The 19,816-nt window shown below is 47.1% G+C and overlaps 1 protein-coding gene across 1 annotated transcript in view; it reads right to left on the reverse strand.

Moving 5' to 3' along the window:
• Nucleotides 1-10,426: 10,426 nt before the first annotated feature.
• Nucleotides 10,427-19,816, reverse strand: part of LOC102419899 (complement C3-like) — a 34,815-nt gene continuing 25,425 nt past the window's right edge. The window contains exons 29-41 of the mRNA XM_023747592.1: nt 17,894-18,052; nt 16,207-16,365; nt 16,003-16,062; nt 15,829-15,916; nt 15,665-15,716; nt 13,381-13,468; nt 13,183-13,275; nt 12,265-12,370; nt 11,964-12,053; nt 11,670-11,753; nt 10,882-10,965; nt 10,656-10,791; nt 10,427-10,568 (exon numbers count right to left, since the gene is read on the reverse strand). Coding sequence (XP_023603360.1) covers nt 10,427-10,568; nt 10,656-10,791; nt 10,882-10,965; nt 11,670-11,753; nt 11,964-12,053; nt 12,265-12,370; nt 13,183-13,275; nt 13,381-13,468; nt 15,665-15,716; nt 15,829-15,916; nt 16,003-16,062; nt 16,207-16,365; nt 17,894-18,052 — 1,341 coding nt within the window. The remainder of the gene's footprint in view (nt 10,569-10,655; nt 10,792-10,881; nt 10,966-11,669; nt 11,754-11,963; nt 12,054-12,264; nt 12,371-13,182; nt 13,276-13,380; nt 13,469-15,664; nt 15,717-15,828; nt 15,917-16,002; nt 16,063-16,206; nt 16,366-17,893; nt 18,053-19,816) is intronic.

Here is a 19,816-nt window from a genome sequence, read left to right on the forward strand (position 1 = left end):
AAGGGTGGGTGGGTGGCTGTGGTGTCTGCTGCTTCTCTGGATGCTAGGAGGAGACCTGCTTGTTGGATTTAGGGTTAGGTGAGGGCGCGGATGCTGGCCATGGGGACTCCCCCTGAACTGTTTCCATCACACCCCTGAGTCCCAAACTTCAGGCTGGTTTTTTTTCTTGGGACTTTTGGTTTTCAATGTCAAGCGCATGCTTGGACACTCTTGGTTTATAGCTGCTACAATTGCCCTCTCCCTAGTTTATACCTTTGGCCCTTGATACCCCATTTCAATGTATAAATTATGCCCCCCCTACCCAGCGGAAACCCCCCCTGTAACCCTCTGATATTTCACGCCTTTGACCCTTCTCTGAGCTTGCCCTTGACTCCTGTGGTCCCATACCTGTATGAGACCTTGATTTCTGCATGCACCTCCCTCGGTGTTGTGGACTGTGAGCCCAGAAAGCTGGGGGTGGGGGGTAGACACTTGGGCTTCCCTGCACCCTCAGACCCCATCCTAGGTACTGGGCATAGGATGCAGGGGCTGTGGGAGACAGTGGGGGAAGGAGGGGTCTGGCCTTCTGGCTCAGTCTAATGCCCCCCCTGCCACCTCCCTGATATTTGTGTTGTTCTTTGCATGCATTTTCTGTGTGTGATTGTGCATCTTGAGTTGTGGTTTTCTTACCGTTTTTTTTTCTTTTTTCCATTTCATTTTTTCCTTCATTGCATCCCTCCATCGGTCCATAATGTACTTTGTCTATATTCTACACCCACTGCAGCCGTGGGGTAAGTGAGGCCTCCAAGGGAGGAGCAGGGCTCCCCCAGCCTGCCCAGTGGCCCTGAGGCGGGACCCTGAGCTTGCTTCCTGTTTCAGGCTGCACCCACGCCTCCCATTGTGTGACTCGGACCTGCTTTGCTCAGTGCATGGCCTTGCCCCCAGGAACATTGGGTGGGGTGGAAGGTGGACTTGGTATGTCTTATGAGTGTCCTAGGTCTGGAAGTTCACACTCCACATTCCCAAATCAGCTCTCTTTCTACCTGCAGACAGTGGTCACTGAAGATTTTAGCCACTTGCCCTGGAGCAGCAGAGAATGCAGCTTCAGCAGCAGCTGGAGGAGCATAATTGTGAACAACAGAAAGAGATTGACCAGAGGTAAGGGAGAGGGAGGCAGGCAGAGGGGAAAGTAAAACAGTGAAGACAGCCCTAGCCGGTTTGGCTCAGTGGATAGAGCCTGGGCCTGCGGACCAAAGGTCCCGGGTTGGATTCAGATCAAGGGCAGGTACCTCGGTTTCTGGCTCCTCCCCAGCCCGGTCCTGGTGGGGCTCCTGCAGGAGGCTGCCAGTCCATGTGTTTCTCTCACATTCATGTTTCTCTGTCTTTGCCTCTCTTCCACTCTCCATAAAAATCCATGGAAAAAATATCCTCGGGTGAGGATTAACAACAACAACAACAAAATAGAACAGACTTACAGATGTTCCTCAACTTACCATGCGGTTGCATCCAATGAACGCATCATGAATTGAAAACACCAAGTCAAATGCATTTAGTACTACAGTGCATAGTGCTGGTTGTTTACCTCATGACTGGCTCCTCCTCCTCCTCCTCCTCCTTCTAGAATACCATTCAGCATTTCATGTAGTACTGCTTCGGAGGTGATGAACTCCTTTAGCTTTTTCTTGTCTGTGAAGCTCTTTATCTGACATACAATTCTAAATGATAGCTTTGCTGGGTAAAGTAATCTTGGTTGTAGGTCCTTGCTATTCATCACTTTGAATATTTCTTGCCACTCCTTTCTGGCCCATAAATTTTCTGTTGAGAAATCAGCTAGGAGTTATATGGGGGTTCCCTGGTAGGTAACTAACTGCTTTTCTATTGCTCTTTTTAAAATTTTTGCGTGTCTTTAACCTTTGGCAGTTTAATTGTGATGTGTCTTGGTGCAGACCTCTTTGGGACTCATCTTGTTTGGGACTCTCTGTGCTCCCTTGACTTGTATGTCTTTTCCTTCAACTAATCAGGGAAGTTTTCTGTCATTTTTTTTTCAAAGAGGTTTCCACTTTCTTTATCTCTCTCTTCTCCTTCCAGCACCATCATGATGAAAATGTAGGTATGCTTGAAGCTGTCCCAGAAGCTCCTTACACTATCTTCATAGTTTTGGAATTCTTTTTTCTTTCTGCTATTCTGATTGGGTGTTTTTTGCTTCCTTATATTCCAAATCACTGGTATGATTCTCAGCGTCATCCACTCTACTGTTGACTCCTTTTTCATGCTGTTGAAGTTCTTATAATTTCCTTGAATATCCTTATAAGCACTGTTTTGAACTTTGTATCTGATCGTTTGCTTGCCTCCATTTCATTTAGTTCTTTAACTGAATACTTCTGTTCTTTCATTTGGAACCTGATTTTTTGTCTCCACATTTTGGCTGCTTCCCTATGTTTGTTTCTGTATATTAGGTAGAGCTGCTACATCTCCCAGACTTTGTATAGTGGCCTTGTGTAGTAGGTGTCCTGTATGTCCCAGGGGTGCAGCCTCCTCAGTCACCTGAGCTGGGTGATCCAGGTGTGCCCCTGTGTAGGCTGTGTACACTGTTGTGTGGTAGTTGAGGCTTGATTGCTGTTGGCATGACTCTGAGGGATTGAGCCTCAGGCCAATAGGCTATGAGGATGAACTGTGACTACAGCAAAGGAGCTGCTGTGCAGGTGGGGCTTTGGTGCTCACTGAATTTGCCCCTTGAATGTGTTGCTTGTGGAGGTGGTAGGGTTGTAATCTGGTGTGAATGTTCCCTCATGTCTTGTGTGGTTCTGGGTTCAGGCTCTGCAAGAGGAGCCTCATGCAAATGAAAGAGATAAATAAGAAATAAAAATTTGGAAATTGTGGGGCCAGGCAGGAGCCCATCCCAAGAGGAAGGATTCTGCTTGTGCTCAGGCCTTGCCATTCTTTTATTCAGTTTAGGATACACCTATAGCCCTTAGGCAGGCAATTTACAGTAACAGACAGACTATCTTATCAGTAAGTATTTACATGACTATCTGGTGGGAAAGTTGCTTCAGCTACCATTGTCTGTACTGAACAGTGGGTGCATAGCCCTGACCTTTGCCAGGGCTTCAAGGGTCACCAGTATTCTGGGTTCCTTGTCCACACCTCTCTGCTAGAGAAGACAATAGGCGGCTTCCCATAATCTGACATGGTCTGATACTGTCAACTTGGTACACTGGCTCAGTAGCCTCAGGGAAGATGCAAAGTCAGGCACTGCCTGTGCCCTGCCTGAGGCCACCTAGCATGAGCTACAGAGCTATCTGCAGATGGTTGCTACTTGTGTCGGGCTTGGAGGTACCCAGGAGAAACCAAGCTGTGAACTAAGTGGGCTACTGCTAATGCTGGACCTGGGGCCACTTACAAGCAGTAGGGGATACACAGAGGCCATATGCTGCTTATTTGAGAGATTTTAGGAAAGTCTGAAGCATGAGGCAAGAGAGGCCAGTTGTATGGTAAAGCCACTGGAAACAGGTTGGATGAGCCCAGAATTGGGTGAAGTAAGGTGTTAGGGAATTACTAGGGTGGGGCAAACAGTGTAAGCCAGGTTGATGGAGACTCAGATATGGGGCCTGCTTATCAGCTGTGTGTGTGTGTGTGTGTGTGTGTGTGGTGTGTGGTGTGTGTGTGTGTGTGTGTGTGTGTGTGTGTGTGGTGTGTGTGTGTCTGAGAAGGAACAATTACCTCTGCCAGCACTTCTGTCTGGCTATAATCTGCTCCCCCAGCTCTCACCCTGATGCAAGACAATTCAGTTCCTCCTTGTATGTCCCTGGTTCCTTTCAGTTCCAGCGCTGAAGCTGCTGCCTCAGTGCTGGAACTCAGAGAGCATGAGTCCAAGTAAGTTTTGTGCATGGGCCCTTTAAGAGGAACTACCTGGGACTCCAGCGACCTCTGTCTTATTCAGCCACAATCCACACTGGTTTTTACAGTTATAAGTTATGAGGATTTTTCTTCCTGGCACTGGAACCCTAGGCTGGGAGGTTTGGTGTGGGACTGAGACCCCGTGCTCCTCAGGGGGAACCTCTCCAGCCAAAATGTCCTTCCCAATTTTCAACTGCCACACATGGTTTTTGGAGTAGCCCATTCCTCATCTCTGCCCTGCCTACCAGCCTGGATGTGGCTTCTTTAAATTCCCAGCTGTTGAACTTCCATTCAGCTGGATTTCAGGTGTTTATGAATGATGGTTGTTCTGTAGTTTTGTTGTATTTTTTATGTGGTTGTGGGAGGATTCAAGTCCTACATTTATCACCACCATCTTGACCAGAAGTCAATGTCTGACTTTTGTATATTGAACCATCCTTGCATTCTGAAAATAAATCTCACGCAGTCATGGTGTATGGCCCTTTTAACATGCTGTTGGGCTGGGTTTCCTGGTATTTTGCTGGCAGATTTCTGCATCTATATTCACAAGTGATATTTATCTGTAGTTTCCTTTCCTTGTGATGCTATTGTCTTACTTTGGTAACAAGGTAACACTCTCCTCAGAATGAGTTAGAAGTGTTTCTTCCTCTTTGGTATTTTTAGGGGGAAGAGTTTGAGAGAGATTGGTATTAATTCTTAATTAAATCTTTGGTAGAATTCACCATTGAAGCCATCCATCCTGGGCTTTTCTTTCTTGGGAGGTTTTTGATTAGTGCTTTACTCTTCTTCTTTATTATAGATCTACTAGAAGCCCAGTACATGAAATTTGTGCATGGAGGGGGGGGGGTTCTCTCAGCCCAGCCTGCATCCTCTCCAATTGGGGACCCTTTAGGGGATGTCCGACTGCCTGGAGAGAGAGAAAGAGAGATCCCTCTCGCAATCTGGGACTGCTGGCTCCTAATTGCCCTCCCCTGCTGGCCTGATCTAGCCCCCAACTGCCCTCCTCTGCAGGGCTGATCTCACCCCCATCTGCCCTCTTCTACTGGCCAATTTGGTTCAAATTGGTCTGTTTCTATGCCAGTCAGTGCCAAAAGCTCTGCCTCCTAGGCAGCCATTGGCTCCCCACAGCACACAGATTTGGTTCTGATTGGCTGCATTCTATGCCAATCAACGTCAAAAGCTCCATCTCCTACCCTGCCATTGGTTCTTCACAGCACCTACATTTGCTTCTTTTAGGTCAGTTCCTATGCCAGCCAATGCCAAAACCTCCAACTCTAGGCAGCCATTGGTTCTTGGTCAGTTTCTATGCCAGTCAGTGTCAAAAGCTCACCTCCTAGATGGGCATTGGCTCCCCACATCAACCAGATTTGGTTCTGATTGGTTGGTGTCTATGCCAGTCAGCGTCAGAAACTCCACCTCCTAGGCAGCCATTGGTTCTTCACTACCCACATTTGCTTCTGATTGGTCTATGTCTATGTCAGTCAGTTTCAAAAGCTCCGCCTCCTAAGCAGCTATTGGTTCTTCCCAGCAACCGATTTTGGTTCTGATTGGTTGATTCCTGTGTCAGTCAGCATCAATAGCTCCACTTCCTAGGCAGCCATTGGCTCCCCACAGCACCCAGGTTTGGTTCTGATTGGTTGGTTCCTATGCCAATCAGCCTCAAAAGCTCTGCCTGCTAGGCAGGCATTGGCCCCCATAGCACCCGGATTTGGTTCTGATTGGTTGGTTTTTATGCCTGTCAGCATCAAAGCTCCACCTCCTAGGTAGCAATTGGCTCTTCATAGCACCCAGCTTTGGTTCTGATTGGTAGGTTTCTATGCTAGTCAGTGTCAATAGCTCCTCCTCCTAGGCAGCCATTGGTTCTTCCCAACAACCACATTTGGTTCTGATTTGTTGGTTCCTGTGCCAGTCAGCATCTATCACTCCACCTCCTAGGCAGCCATTGGCCCCCACAGCACCCAGATTTGGCTCAGATTGGTCAGTTCCTATGCCTGTCAGCATCTCTGGGCCTATCTCCGAGCTTGATCTGAGAGCTGGGTTGAGTCCCCATGGAGGCCCAAAGGCTGGCAACAACCCCCCCGCCCCCCCCCCGTCCCCCGGCGAAAAGAAAGGAGAGGAAGAGAGTGGCAAGTACTGATCAATAGCTGAGACTAGGCTGCGGATCAGACCTTGCGTCTCTCTCTGGGTCTCAGCCCCCTGGGCAGTCAGTGCGGGGTCCCAGGCTGCAGCGGGGCAGTCAGTGCTGGGTCACTATGTCCACCCAGCTCTGCCTGAAGGACTTCCAGGTTGGTCAGCCTTCAGTCGTGATCATCGCAACCCTGGGTTTTTATATATTAGGATTCAGATTTTTTATTTCATCTTGAATCAGTTTTGGTAGATTTTGTATTTCTAAGAATCTATCCCTTTTACCTAGGTTATCTAATTTGTCGGCATTGAACTTTTAATAATATTCTCTTATAATCCTTTTTTATTTTTTAAAATTAGTAATAATGTCCTCATTTTCATTTCTGATTTTGGTAATTTGAGTTGTCTCTCTCCCCTCCCCTTCTTTCTTGCTATCCCCCTCCCTCCCTGCCTCTGTCCCTCTCTTTATTAGATAATACCAGTTTCCAAAGCAGTCGTTATGATCTCATCTTCACAAGTCAAATGTGAGAATTTCTGTTGCTTTCTATTATAGCAGTCTTAAATTCTAGCTGTTCTATAATGAGATCCCCATGTGATTTTAATTGCATTTTCTTGATGGGTAGTATGGTTGAGCACTCTTTCATGTTTATTGTTTGCTTATTGTTTTATGTGAAGCATTGTTTCGTATCTTTTTATTTTCGATTTATAGGAATTCTTTATTTACTCTGGAAATGAGCCCTTTGTCAATTATATTTTTGCAAAATATTTTTTCTCACCCTGTGCATTACCTTTTTGTTCACTGAACTGGTGCCTTTTGTAAAATATCTTAATTTAAATGTAATCTAGCAATAATACTTAATTTAATAATACTTTTCTTTATATTTAGTTTTTTTTATGTTAAAAATCTTTACTTACCATAACATAGATAAATATTCTCTTACCTTTCACTTATACATTTACATTCTACCTGGCTGTAGTCCCTTCTTGCACTAACAACACTTTCTAAATTACTCTATATAACATGTCTTCATATCTGGTAGAGTAATATATATTTTTAATTTTTATTTTTTTGTTAATTCTTGCCTGAGGATATTTTTTCTATTGATTTTTTTAGAGAGAGTGGAAGGGAGGGAAGGAGGTGGAGGGGGGAGAGAGAGAGAGAGAGAGAGAGAGAAAGAGAGAGAGAGGGAGAGAACATTGATTGGTTGGCTCCTATATACTCCCCAACTAGGACCGATGATCAGCCCTGTAACCCAGGTCCGTGCCCTTGACCAGGAATCAAACCTGCCACTCTTCGGTGTGTAGATCAACACTCTCACCACTGAGCAACACCAGACAGTGCCAGAGTAACTCTATTTTGTTCTTCTTCTTGAAGATTGAGCATAGGCTAATGCACCCCTAGATATATACCCAACATAAATGCACAAAAAGGCACTTATGAGAAAGCCTCAATTTCCTTCACAAACTCATATGCAAAAGTTATAATGAAAATATTAGCAAGAGGGGTGGGAGGCGGTAGAACAGGGTAAAGAGAGGACAAATAGTGATGGAAGGAGACTTGACTTGGGGTGGTGAACACACAATACAATATACGGATGATGTATTATAGAAGTGTACACCTGAAACTTATGTACTTTTATTAACCGATGTTACCCCAATAAAGTAAATGATGAATAAATAAATAGATAATAAAGTAATAAAAAGAGAAAAATATTATCATGCACCCAAAAATATATACAAGTGCCAGTAGGCATAGAAAAAGGTGCTCAACATCACTAACCTTCAGGCAAATGCAAATCAAAACCACAGTGAGATATCACTTCACACCTGCTAGGATGGCTATTATAAAAAACAACAACAGCCAGGCCTGCAGGCTTGGCTCAGTGGATGAGTATTGGTGTAAGAACCAGGAAATCACAGTTCGATTCCTGGTCAGGGCACATGCCTGGGTTGCAGGCTCGATCCCCATTTGGGGCATGCAGGAGGCAGCCAATCAATGATTCTCTCTCATCATTGATGTTTCTATCTCTTTCTCCCTCTCCCTTTCCCTGAAATATATATATTTTAAACACAAAGGATAACAGGTATTGTTGAGGATGTGGAGAGGTTAAAACTCTTGTGCACTCTTGGTGGGAATGCAAAATGATGCAGCTACAATGGAAAACAGTATGTATATTCCTCCAACCTTACCATCAATCAATCCTTCTTCTGGGTATAAACTCAAAAAATTGAAACCAAGATCTTGATGAGATATCTATACTTCCATGTTCACTGAAGCATTATTTACAAAAGCAAAGACATGGTAACAACCTACATGCCCATCAAGAAATGAGTGAACAAACAAAATGTGGTCCATCCAGACAATGGAATATCACTCAGCAATAAAAAGGAAGGAGCCCTAACTCCCCTATTGGCCCTACTCTGTGAGTGACAGGAGGGAGCTCCTCAACCCCCTGATGGGCCCTGCTCTGAGCGTGACAGGGGGGGAGCTCCCCAACCCCCTGATGGGCCCTGCTCTGTGCGTGACAGGGGGGAGCTCCCCAACCCCCTGATGGGCCCTGCTCTGTGCATGACGGGGCGGCACCCCAACTCCCCAAACAGCCCTGCTCCGAGCCCGACCAGGGGCTGCACCTAGGGATTGGGCCTGCCCTCTGTCACCCGCAAGCAGGCCTAAGCCAGCAGGTTGTTATCTCCCGAGGGGTCCCAGACTGTGAGAGGGCACAGGCCGGGCTGAGGGACCCCCCCTTCACCCCCGAGTGCACAAATTTTTGTGCACCAGGCCTCTAGTATATATATAATTTCAGAGAAGAAGGGATAGGGAAAAATAGAAACATCAGTGATGAGAGAGAATCATTAGTCAGCTGCCTCCCGCATGCCCCCTACTGGGAATTGAGCTGCATGTGCCCTTACTGGAATCAAGCTGTGACTTCCTGGTTTGAAGGTCAATGCCCAAGCACTGAGCCACACTGGCTGGGCTAAGGTCAACTGACAATAGATGTGAATCCGTTTTTAAAATACCTTCCTTGCTACATTTAGCTGGTGTTTCACCAAACGGCTGGTCTCCGTGGCCTGGCTAAGTTCACACAGGACATGCACCACCCTCATGTAAAAGACCTTTACTGGTGGCCCCATCACAGCCAGGCCTGCTCACGTTGCCCTGCTCTCCTTTCCTCGCTGCCTGAAATCAACTCTCTGCTGTCTTCAGAATGTTCACAGCCTAGAACCATAGGTGCTCAAGCAGCAGTCAACCCCAGGTGTTAAAGAAATGAGGACAACGGACCCAGGGCCAGAGAAAGGGGAAACAGGCAAGAAAAGAAATGAGAAGACGGACATCGGGGGAGGAGGCAGCAGGCAGATGTCAGCTGGGACACCTAGTGAGTGATAAGGGTCCTTGTGTCTCCTCTCCATGGAAGTCTGTGGCAAGTGGGGGCTGGAGGAAGCAGGGGTGGGCTGTGAATGTGTTCCCCCACCATCCTGGAAGTGGGAGGTGGGGGTTTATAGAGTCAAGTGGCTCTGCTGGGGTGACTTCCAGGCTGTAGGGTTTTTTCCATGACAACGGGATCCAGAACCCTGTGCTTGGGTTCCACCCTCAATGGTCTTTAAGGATCTAGATACTAGATGAGGCCTTTGGAGTCCCAGTTTCACTTTGCAACCAGTAGTTCCACTCAAGCTGGTGGCTGTCATCCCCACCCCACCACCCCACTCAGTTCTGGTGATGCTGTGACTGCAACAGCCCCAGCACTGTCTCCTCAACTGCTGACCCATGCCTTCACCTCACTCACTCAGGCTCCCCCACCAGAAATATCACCCTGCCTGCCCCTTTCCGCCCCTTCCTGGGCAGAGCCTCCCCACTGGCTCCTTCAGAAGCATGGAGGAGCCTGCTCAGGCCCATCTAGAAAGAGGTAACTGGGAGGTGAGCCTAGAGGACAAAAGGGAATGCAGGTGAGAATGCCATTGGAGATAGTGAGCTGTGAATGAGGAGTATGAGAACAGGTGCGGATGCAGGTGAAAATATAAGTAAAGATACGGGTAAGTTTACGGACAGACATGTGGGTGGGGGCCAGGTGAGGATGCAAAAAAATGCAGGTGGATGTAGTTGAGGATGCAGGTAAGAAAGGAGGTAAAGATTCTCATGAGAATGCGGGAAAAATTCAGGTGAGGATGCTAGAGAAGGCAAGTAAGCAAGTAGGTGAGAACTCATGTGAGGGGGCGGTGAGCTTCAGGTGAGGATGGTGAGGGCATAAGTGCACAGGCGAGAATGCAAATGAGATTCTTGGGGATTTCTAGTAAGAACTGAGCTGAGATGCAGGTGAGGCAGCTAGGGAACAGAGCTGTTGCTTTCCATCTCACAAACACCTCCAGACTTTGGTTGATCACATGGAATACAACTGAAGCTTTATTGGGGGGGGGCGCCCCGGCGGGGGGCTCAGTTGGGACAGCCGAAGATGATCATGTTCTCTCTGAAGCTGGCCAGGTCCCTGCACAGCTTCTTGTTCTCATCGTCTTGGCATTCGTCCGCTTCAGGCCACAGCTCTACCCAGGTGTCCTTCCTGATGATATACTTGATGCTGGGGAAGAGGGACACACGGCAGGTCAGGAGAGGCCCTGGAAGGGTGGATGGGGCAAGCACACACATGTGCAGGCTGGGCACTCACTTGGATTTCTCTCCCCACAGGTCTGAGGAGGGGCCCCATATGAGGTAGTGTTTCCCCTCCTGCAACTTCAGGGCTGCTCTGCAGTTGACATGGCTGATGAACCTGCGCTCCTGTTCAGGCTGCACCTTGTCGGTGCCTGGAGGAGAGAGAACGACGCTGAGCTGGGGTGGAGGAGGCAGGAGAAGGGAGGGGAAGGCAGAAAGACAGACAGCAGCCCAGGGCTGACCTGATTTGATGATCTGCTTGATGACCAATATGTACTCGTCATAATCATCGGACAGCTCCTTCCTGAGCAGGCTGGTCTTGTACACTGCCGGGTGGGGACAGTCGGGGGGTGGGGGGGAAGGACCAGCATGGGTCATAAGCAGGCTTGATAGCAGGGCAGCTTACCTGTAAGGGCACCTGGGTACATGGCTTCCCAAGCAGCCACATGCAGCCACACAGGGTCATACAACCACCATCTCACATAGTCACCCACAGCCATGTGCACAGTTACAGCCGCCCACAACTCATCCCATACACAAGGACAGTTACTCCTGTACACTGTCACCTGCAACCACCATCTCTTACACACAGCCTCATATGGTCACAGTCACTCACAACACCATCTCACACATAGTCACCTACAGCCTTGCACACAATTATAGCCACTCACAACTCATGGTATACATAGGGACAACTATGCCTATCCACTGTCAACATCTCACACCATCATGGCTATTTACAACCACACTCTCACAGACACTCACAACCTCATTTGTTCACACTCTTGCACGAAACCAGCCCAGTCATAGCCATGGTTCCCCATCAAGCATGGCCTCTAATAACACACACACTAGTCACCGACAACCATAGCCTGAAACACATGAACCTGTGGCCACTCACAGTCAGTCACACACACACAACCATGACCACACCTGCCATCACATAGTCTCACCCACACAACCACAGCCACACACACCATCACTCACACACAATCACACTTGCACGTGTGTCTCCCCACCTGTTCCTCACCATAGTCCACTCCAGGCTCACAGGCCTTGTCCTCCCGGTCGTCTGGGGTGACCTGGTCCTCTGAATGTTGCATGAAGCAGTTCTCTGCGGGATGGGTGAGCAGGGGACATGATCTAAGCTCCACTTCTCACCCAGGGCCCGCCACCCATGGGTGTGGTCAGCCCTAGGCCCATCCCTCTTGGTATCCTGTGGGTGTGGGCTTTTGGGGCCCCTTGCATCACTGCCATGGAAGGTGTGTGTGTGAGAGGTATTATGTGTGCGTTGCCTGCCACTTCCTGGCTCCTGTGCACCCACCCTCAGCACAGCGGCATATTTCATTGTGGCAGATTTTGCTCAGCATTCCATCTTCCTTCTCCGGGTGGTAGAACTGGGTACAAGTCTCATCTGTGGGCAGAGGGAGTGGGAGGCATCAGAGAGCTAAGGACTCCACCCAAGACCATGCCTGTGGGCTCAGTTCCCAACTCCAGTCCCTCAGACCTGGGGATGCTAGGTCCTGAACCCTGGGACTCCCAGGTCCCCAATCACCAAGCCCTGGGACCCCCATCTTATAGAACCTTGGTATCCTCAGACCCCAGCCCCGAGGTTGGCTGCTCACCCGGGTTGTAATAGGAGTACACCTTGACTGCCCCCGGCTGGATGAGCCCCACATTAAAGAACTGGTGAACTTTGAAGGATACACAGTCCTCTTGATTGTGTGAAATCTGGGAAAAGCAGGAGGTGAGTCAGTGTGTGGGAGTCCAGCAAAAAGAGAAACAGGCGACCAAGAGGGATCTGCGTGGAGAGGATGGGTGGGTGAGAAGTGACAAAGATTAATGAGCAGGTCAACAAATCTATTTTCTTTTTCTCCAAGGCTCATGGCCAGATTACACTTCTCAGCCTCCGTTTCCATTTGGTGTGACCATGAAATTGAATTCTGGCCAACGGATTGCTATCTGTGCCCCTAAAAACATCCCATGGTTATCAATACTGCACTGCATATTTGAAAGCTGCTAATATAGTAAATCTTAAAAGTTATCACCACACACACACGTTAAAACTATGAGGTTGTACATGTGCTAACTAACCTTACTGTGTTCATCATTTTCCAATATACATATATCCAATCATTGCATTGTATACCTTAAACTTATCCAATGTGATATGCCAATTATATCTCAATAAATCTGGGAAAATAAATGAGAAAGAAAGAAAGGAAGGGAGGACGGAAGACAGACGTGTATGTATATGTGATAGACATGTATACTTGGAGGAAATTGCTAACAATTAATGAATCTGGGTAAAGGGTATATGGAACTTTTTATACTTCTCTACAATATCTCTGTAGGGTTGGGACTCCTTAAAAAATTAAAAGTACAAAAATGAAAATGAAAACAAATTTAAAACCCATCTCATGCACTATCAATCCTCTTTTTTTTCTAGAAGGAATGGATCAAGCAGAGGACTCTAAGACAAAGACCAATAGAGAAGGAAAAGGCCAGCCACATATGGGTCAAGGTCCCAATGGAAGCCTCACCTTGTTCAGGTAGATGATGAGGGTGTTCTTGTTGGAGAAGGCCTTGTTGTCCAGCTCAAACTTTGAGATGTACGTGTCAGTGCCACTGGCCAGCTGGAGAAGGGACGAGCTTGTGAAAATCCCGTCCTTCCCTCAGCCTCTGCCAGGCCCCAGGCTCCTTCCCACCAATCCTAGCCCCTGAGCCCAGGATTTTCACACCTGCTTGAGGTCAGCAATGTCAGGAGCAAAGCCAGTCATCATGGATATATCCAGGATGGACATAGTGGCATCCTGGTCTCCCAGGTACCTGGATGGGGCAGGGAGAGAGGGTTTAAGTCCCAGGTGGGGTTAGGCCAGAGACAACGGGGTTTGATCAGTGAGAGAGGCTTCTGGTTCCCACACAGCAGCATAGAGGATGTCAGATCTTAGGAAACACTCCCCAAGGGGAATAAAGGAAAGGTGTGTAATGGTTAAGGCAACTAACTGCTCAGCCTCTGAAGCCCAACTACATGGGTTCACATCCCAGCTCTATGTCACATTTGATGAGTCACTTCACCTCTTCAAACCTCATTTCTTCTAGAAAATGAAGATAAGAGTGCAGGCAGGTCTCACTTTGCATGATTCCATTATCACGGTCTAGTTCAATAACACCAGTCCCTCAGCAACACGGTCTAATTCCAGTACCACAATATATTAATAAGCAAATGCCTAAAGGACAAATCTAGTTGCCAGCTCTTCAGTCCACCCACCACTATGTAAACAAGTGAGTATTACAATCAATGACCAATCACGTCACTTATTCCAAAGTCTGTCAGTGATGGGTCACCGAGCACCCGTCATTCAAGCCACGTGTGTGGTTGTGTTACTTCCTTCTCTCTCAGTAAAAAAAAAACCATGTGAGATTTCACCAAAATGGATCATTGAAAGGGAATCGCCGCAAAGATGAAAGTGCAGCACAGAAATGAGAGTGGTAACACTGGGAGTGAAATTTCAGCAGCACCTAAATGGAGCCAGAGAACAAACAGCAGATGGTGGAATGTGGACCTGCTGCCCTTGGAGAGACCATCATGGGGGCAGAGGCACTTAGTGAAGGCAGGGCGTCAACATAAATGAAGAAAGTGGTTGTGGCCAAAAATGATGTCCCAGAGGAGGTGACACTGGAAAACATTTCACGGTGAAGGAATGGAACTCTTAAATACCTCGTGACATCGAAAGCACAGAGGATTACCTGTGGGAAGTTGACCTAAACTTAGAAGGAACACGACACTTCACAGCATCATAGAACAAATGCTTGCTCCATATCATAAGTGCTACAGCAGCGGTTCTCAACCTGTGGGTCGCGACCCCTTTGGGGGTCGAACGACCCTTTCACAGGGGTTGCCTAAGACCATTAGAAAACACATATATAATTACCTATTGTTTTTGTGATTAATCACTGTGCTTCAATTATGTTCAATCTATAACAATAAAATACATCCTGCATATCAGATATTTACATTACAATTCATAACAGTAGCAAAATTACAGTTATGAAGTAGTAACGAAAATAATTTTATGGTTGGGGGTCAACACAGCATGAGGACTGTATTAAAGGGTGGTGGCATTAGGAAGGTTGAGAACCACTGTGCTACAGAGAAGAATAGAGGTACTATTCAAACCACAGGGCTTTGGATGAGTGCTTCACAAAAAATCAAAACCATCTTCAATCTCAATGTCCTGACACGTTACTTTTTAATTGATTTCAGAGAGGAAGGGAGAGATATAGATTGATAGAAATATCAACAAAGGGTGTGAATAATTGATTGGTTGCCTCCTGCACGCTCCCTACTGGGGGAATTGAGCCTGCAATCAGGGCATGTGCCTTTGGTCTGAATCAAAGCTGGGACCCTTTAGTCAGCAGGCCAAAGGTCTATCCACTGTGCCAAACCAGCTAGGCTACAATGTTCTGATGTTTTAAATTACAGTGTACTAAAAAAAATACCCATCTTAACTATACTTTTCATTACTCTATACTTTTATAACTGGAAATATGAGAGTTTTCAATGTTGTGATAAAAAAAATTAATGCAAGCTCGGCCCGTGTGGCTCAACCAGGAGGTTACGGTTTGATTCCTGGTCAGGGCACATGAGGGCTCTATCCCCAGTAGGGGGAGTACAGAGGGCAGCCAATGAATGATTCTCATCATTGATGTTTCTATGTTTCCCCATCTCCATTCCTCTCTGAAAGAAATAAAAATTTAAAAATAAGAATAATGGAAAATTCCTGTAACAGCTGTAATCCTCCTTGTTGATTATCAACATCACTTTTCACAGTCTCAGCTTATGTGGTCACGGGTAGTCTCACACCACCATGCTGTGCTGTCTACTTTCTGGAGAGTGCTCAGCACAGTACTAAGCACACAACACATCCCCAGAGGCTAGTAGGTACCTCGGATATTATTTACAGGAAGTCTTGCTAGAGACAGAGGGAGGAGCGAGATGAACCCCAGTGACCCATCTCTTACCTGGTACAGATGTTGAGTAACATGGTGCTCTTGGCGTCCTGAGGCTTCTTCACTAGAAACATAGAGGACAGAAGGATGGAGGGCTGGGTCCTGATTCAGGAGCAGGGCAGACACTAGAATGGCAGTGGGGGAAGGGTGACAGATAGGGTCTTTATTCCTTCTACCTTCAGGGGCTGGTCGCAGGATAACCTTGAGACTGAACTTATTGCAAGAGGTTCCGCCTTTGATCTTGGCCTGGTACATTGTCACCACCTGGAGAGTTGAGAGGGGAGATGAGGTGTCAGCAAACTTGACTTGGGAAGGTGATGAGCAAAGCAGATGTGGGCTCCCATCCTTACCGACAAGGTGCCTTGTCCTTTCCCTTTAGCTGTTAATGTGAAGTTCTCATTTTCCATGGTCTGCAGGGAGTGGGGAGAGAAGAGAAGGTGTTGGGAACCAAGCCTTCCCCTGGCTGCAATGGTCACCTGCCCTCTCTCCTGCCTCCTGCAGACTCTGACTGGCTGGAGGATGAGAGCGAGGAGGGTTTGGCCAAGCAGCTGTACCGTTTCTGATCGCAGGAGGCTAGCGGATTCCCAGAGGATGCGGTGCGTGACCGAAGAGCTGCGGCTGGGCAGTTTAATGGACACCTCCAGATTCAGATCCTCATGGTCAGGGACATCCCTCTGGTATTGGGCCAAGGCTTGGAACACCATGAAAGTGGCCTAGAACCCATGAGAGAAGAAGAGGGTGATGTGAGAGACTGAGAAAGCAGTCAGAACCTGCTGGGGGATGAAAAGTTTCAGCTTAGAGCTGGGCCATTGAGACTGTAGCCTAATATGCACCAGAGGGGGTGAGAATAAGAATGGGGGGTGTTATATACTGAGGACATGTTCTAGAACTCTCTCAGTGAGAGAGGCTCAGTCTAGTGCTTGGTGACACTAAGACTGTGACCTAGAAGGGACCAGAGGGCACAAGGGTAAGATGGGGAGTCATTAAACACTGAGGACATCTCCTAGAATTCTCCAAGGGACAGAGGCTTACACCAGAGTGTGGAGACACTGAGCATGTCTAGATACATGAGAAAGAGCAGGCATAAGACTGAAGGTCTAATATGCCTAGCCCATGGCCAGTTGCAATAAGGTAGTGAAGACTTGGGGGTGGGTGGGTAGGGGCTGGGAGGAGAAGGGAAATGGGGGGGTGCAGATATGTGTAATACTATCAACAATAAAAATATATTTTAAAGTAAATACAATAAAAAATTGCCAACAGCTGCTACAAAACAACAACAACAAAACCAAAATGACTGAAGGTCTAGTACACCGAGAATGTGGTCTAGACCCATCCAGAGAAGAGAGACTAACACAGGGTTCACAGACACCGAGAATGTATCTAGAGCCCATTTGTGAACAAATAATAAAATTGGAACCTGGGGACAACTAAGCATATAATGTAGAATCCAAAAATCACACTGAGTCCTGGCCCAGTGGCTCAGTTGGTTGGATCATTCGCTCATGCATCAAAAGGTTGCAGATTCCATCCCCAGTCAAGACACATACGGGAAGTAATCCATTGATGTTTCTCACATCAATGTGTGTGTTTTTTCTCTCTCACTCCCTCTCTCTCTCAAATCAAGAAACATATCCTTGGATGAGTATTTCTTAAATACCTGACAATGCCACCAGAGAGAAAGGGGATCAAACTTAAGCCTGAGCTTTTTAGACTTGAGGTTGCTGCAACCATGGTCTAGAACCCAGCTGAAAGAGAGCAGGCTTTGATAAGACTCTAGAAAACTGAGACCATGGTCTAGAATCCACAGTAAGACAAGGTAACTCTGGGAGCCTCGTGGAACTGAGTGCATGGTCTAGAATCACCCAGAGGGAGAGATGGAGTTGATGATTCCCTATAATAATTGAGAATTGGTCTAGAACCCACCAGTGAAACAAAGTAAGATGGAACGCCTGGTGGACCTAGAAACATGGTCTAGAACCCATCAGAGAGAGGTTCACCCCTGAACCTGGGCCTTGAGAACATGATCTGGACACCAGGAGGGAAAGGGAGTCTCAAAATGCAGCTTGAGGCATCCAGAATTTAGTGTAGAATCCATAGACAGATTTGCAACAAAAACCAAAACCTGATATTTCAACTTCATTCCAATCAACTGCCTCTCTTGGTCTCAGCATCTTATTTGGGAGGCCATTCAGGCCAGAGGAAGTAAGGATGCATTTGCCTGGGGGATGTGGGACCACTTGCCTGGGTGGAGCCATAGCCACCTCCGTAGTATCTCTGCTCGTTGAGCCAGCGCACAACAGGAGGTATAGAGTCAAAGTCTTTGAGCAGCAGCAGAGCCAACAGGGCATAGGATGTGGCCTCCACATTGTAGAGCCTTTGGCCAGGCTCCTCCCAGCGGTTCTTATCTACAAGAGAGAACACCAGCCCCCATGCTCACTGCTCTGTCCAGCCTGGAGGTAGTTCAGAGAAAGCTCAGAAGAAAGACTTGTACTAGACCTCGGTGTTCAGGTGTCCTGGCCCACATTTGTGGCTTTCAGTCTACTGGTTCCTGCCTTGCCCTCTTCCCTCATCAACCTTTACTCTTCTGTGTTTTTTTGTTTGTTTGTTTGTTTAAAAAATATATTTTATTGACTTTTTACAGAGAGGAAGGGAGAGGGATAGAGAGCTAGAAACATCAATGAGAGAGAAACACTGATCAGCTGCCTCCCGCACACCCCCCACTGGGGATGTGCCCGCAACCAAGGCACATGCCCTTGACCAGAATCAAACCTGGGACCCTTCAGTCCGCAGGCCGACGCTCTATCCACTGAGTCAAACTGGTCAGGGCTCTGTTTAAATTCTGAACTGCAGCCCCTCTGATCTATGGGAGCAGATTCCCTAAGTTTGCCATGCTCATTCTCACCTCTGAGCCTTTGCATATTCTGTTTTCCAATTTTGGAGCACTTTTTCTCCACCGACCCCTGGTCAATTCCTATCCACCCTGCACAATTTGGCATCAATGGCACCCAAGACAGAGTGAGACCTTTCCTTCTGTCTCTTAAAGCATCCTGTGCTTCTCCTGTCCCAGCACAATGATGCTCTAGAGCAGTGATGGCAAACCTATGACACGCATGTCAGAGGTGATACACAAACTCATTTTTTGGGTTGATTTTTCTTTGTTAAATGGCATTTAAATATATAAAATAAATATCAAAAATATAAGTCTTTGTTTTGCTATGGTTTCAAATATCAAAAAATTTCTATATGTGACATGGCACCAGAGTTAACTTAGGGTTTTTAAAAATGCTGACACACCCACCTCAAAAGTTTCGCCATAACTACTCTAGAGGAATCTATTAACTCATTTGTTTCCTCAACTGGAACATGAGGCCATGATGGCAGGGGCTGTGCCATATTCACTGTGATGTCCCAAGTGCCTAAGAAAGTACTCATGACAGAGACTGTCACCAAGAACCATTCCCTCCTCCTCCTGGGCACAGAGTTAGACTACATCTCCTAGAGGCCTTTGCAGGTGGGTATGGCCACATATCTGAGCTCTGTCTAATGGAAAGTGCAAAACAATTGACGGGGCCCCTTCCATGGCTGGTCTACCTCCCTTGCAGTCTTTCTGACTGTTTCCTTCTGCTTTAATAGAAGGGATTCTGAGGCCCGGAGGTGGCAGAGCCATGAGAAGATAGAGCCTGGATCCCTGCATCACTGCATAGAGGAGAGCTGTCCACCAACTTGGGACACCCACAATAATACTAAAGGCAATGACAACATCAGTGATAGATCTCTTACTATGTGCTAGACCTTCTCTTACTCTCATCACTCATTTAATCTTCACACCAATCTTGTGATGTCGATATCGTTTTATACACAATGTCCATAGAGGTTAAGTGGATTGTACAAGATCACACTGTGAGAATGTGGCTGAGGGTGATTTGATTTTGAACTTGAATCTGTCTGATGTCAGAGCCCATGTCCTTGCTCCCGTGTCATAGCAAGTACTCAACAAATACTTGTTGAATCATGCAATGGACCTTTTGTGTCATGCTTACAATGAGGACTTTTCACACCCATACCCACTCATCCCAGGTCAGATTGGAGCCACACAGCCCAGCTTAAGATGGCCACCCTCACCCCAGCACTGTATATCTCCTTACCCCGCCAGGCTGCCTCTCA

The sequence above is a fragment of the Myotis lucifugus genome, unplaced genomic scaffold, assembly GCF_000147115.1.
Source record: "Myotis lucifugus unplaced genomic scaffold, Myoluc2.0 scaffold_921, whole genome shotgun sequence".
NCBI classification, from domain to species: domain Eukaryota; kingdom Metazoa; phylum Chordata; class Mammalia; order Chiroptera; family Vespertilionidae; genus Myotis; species Myotis lucifugus.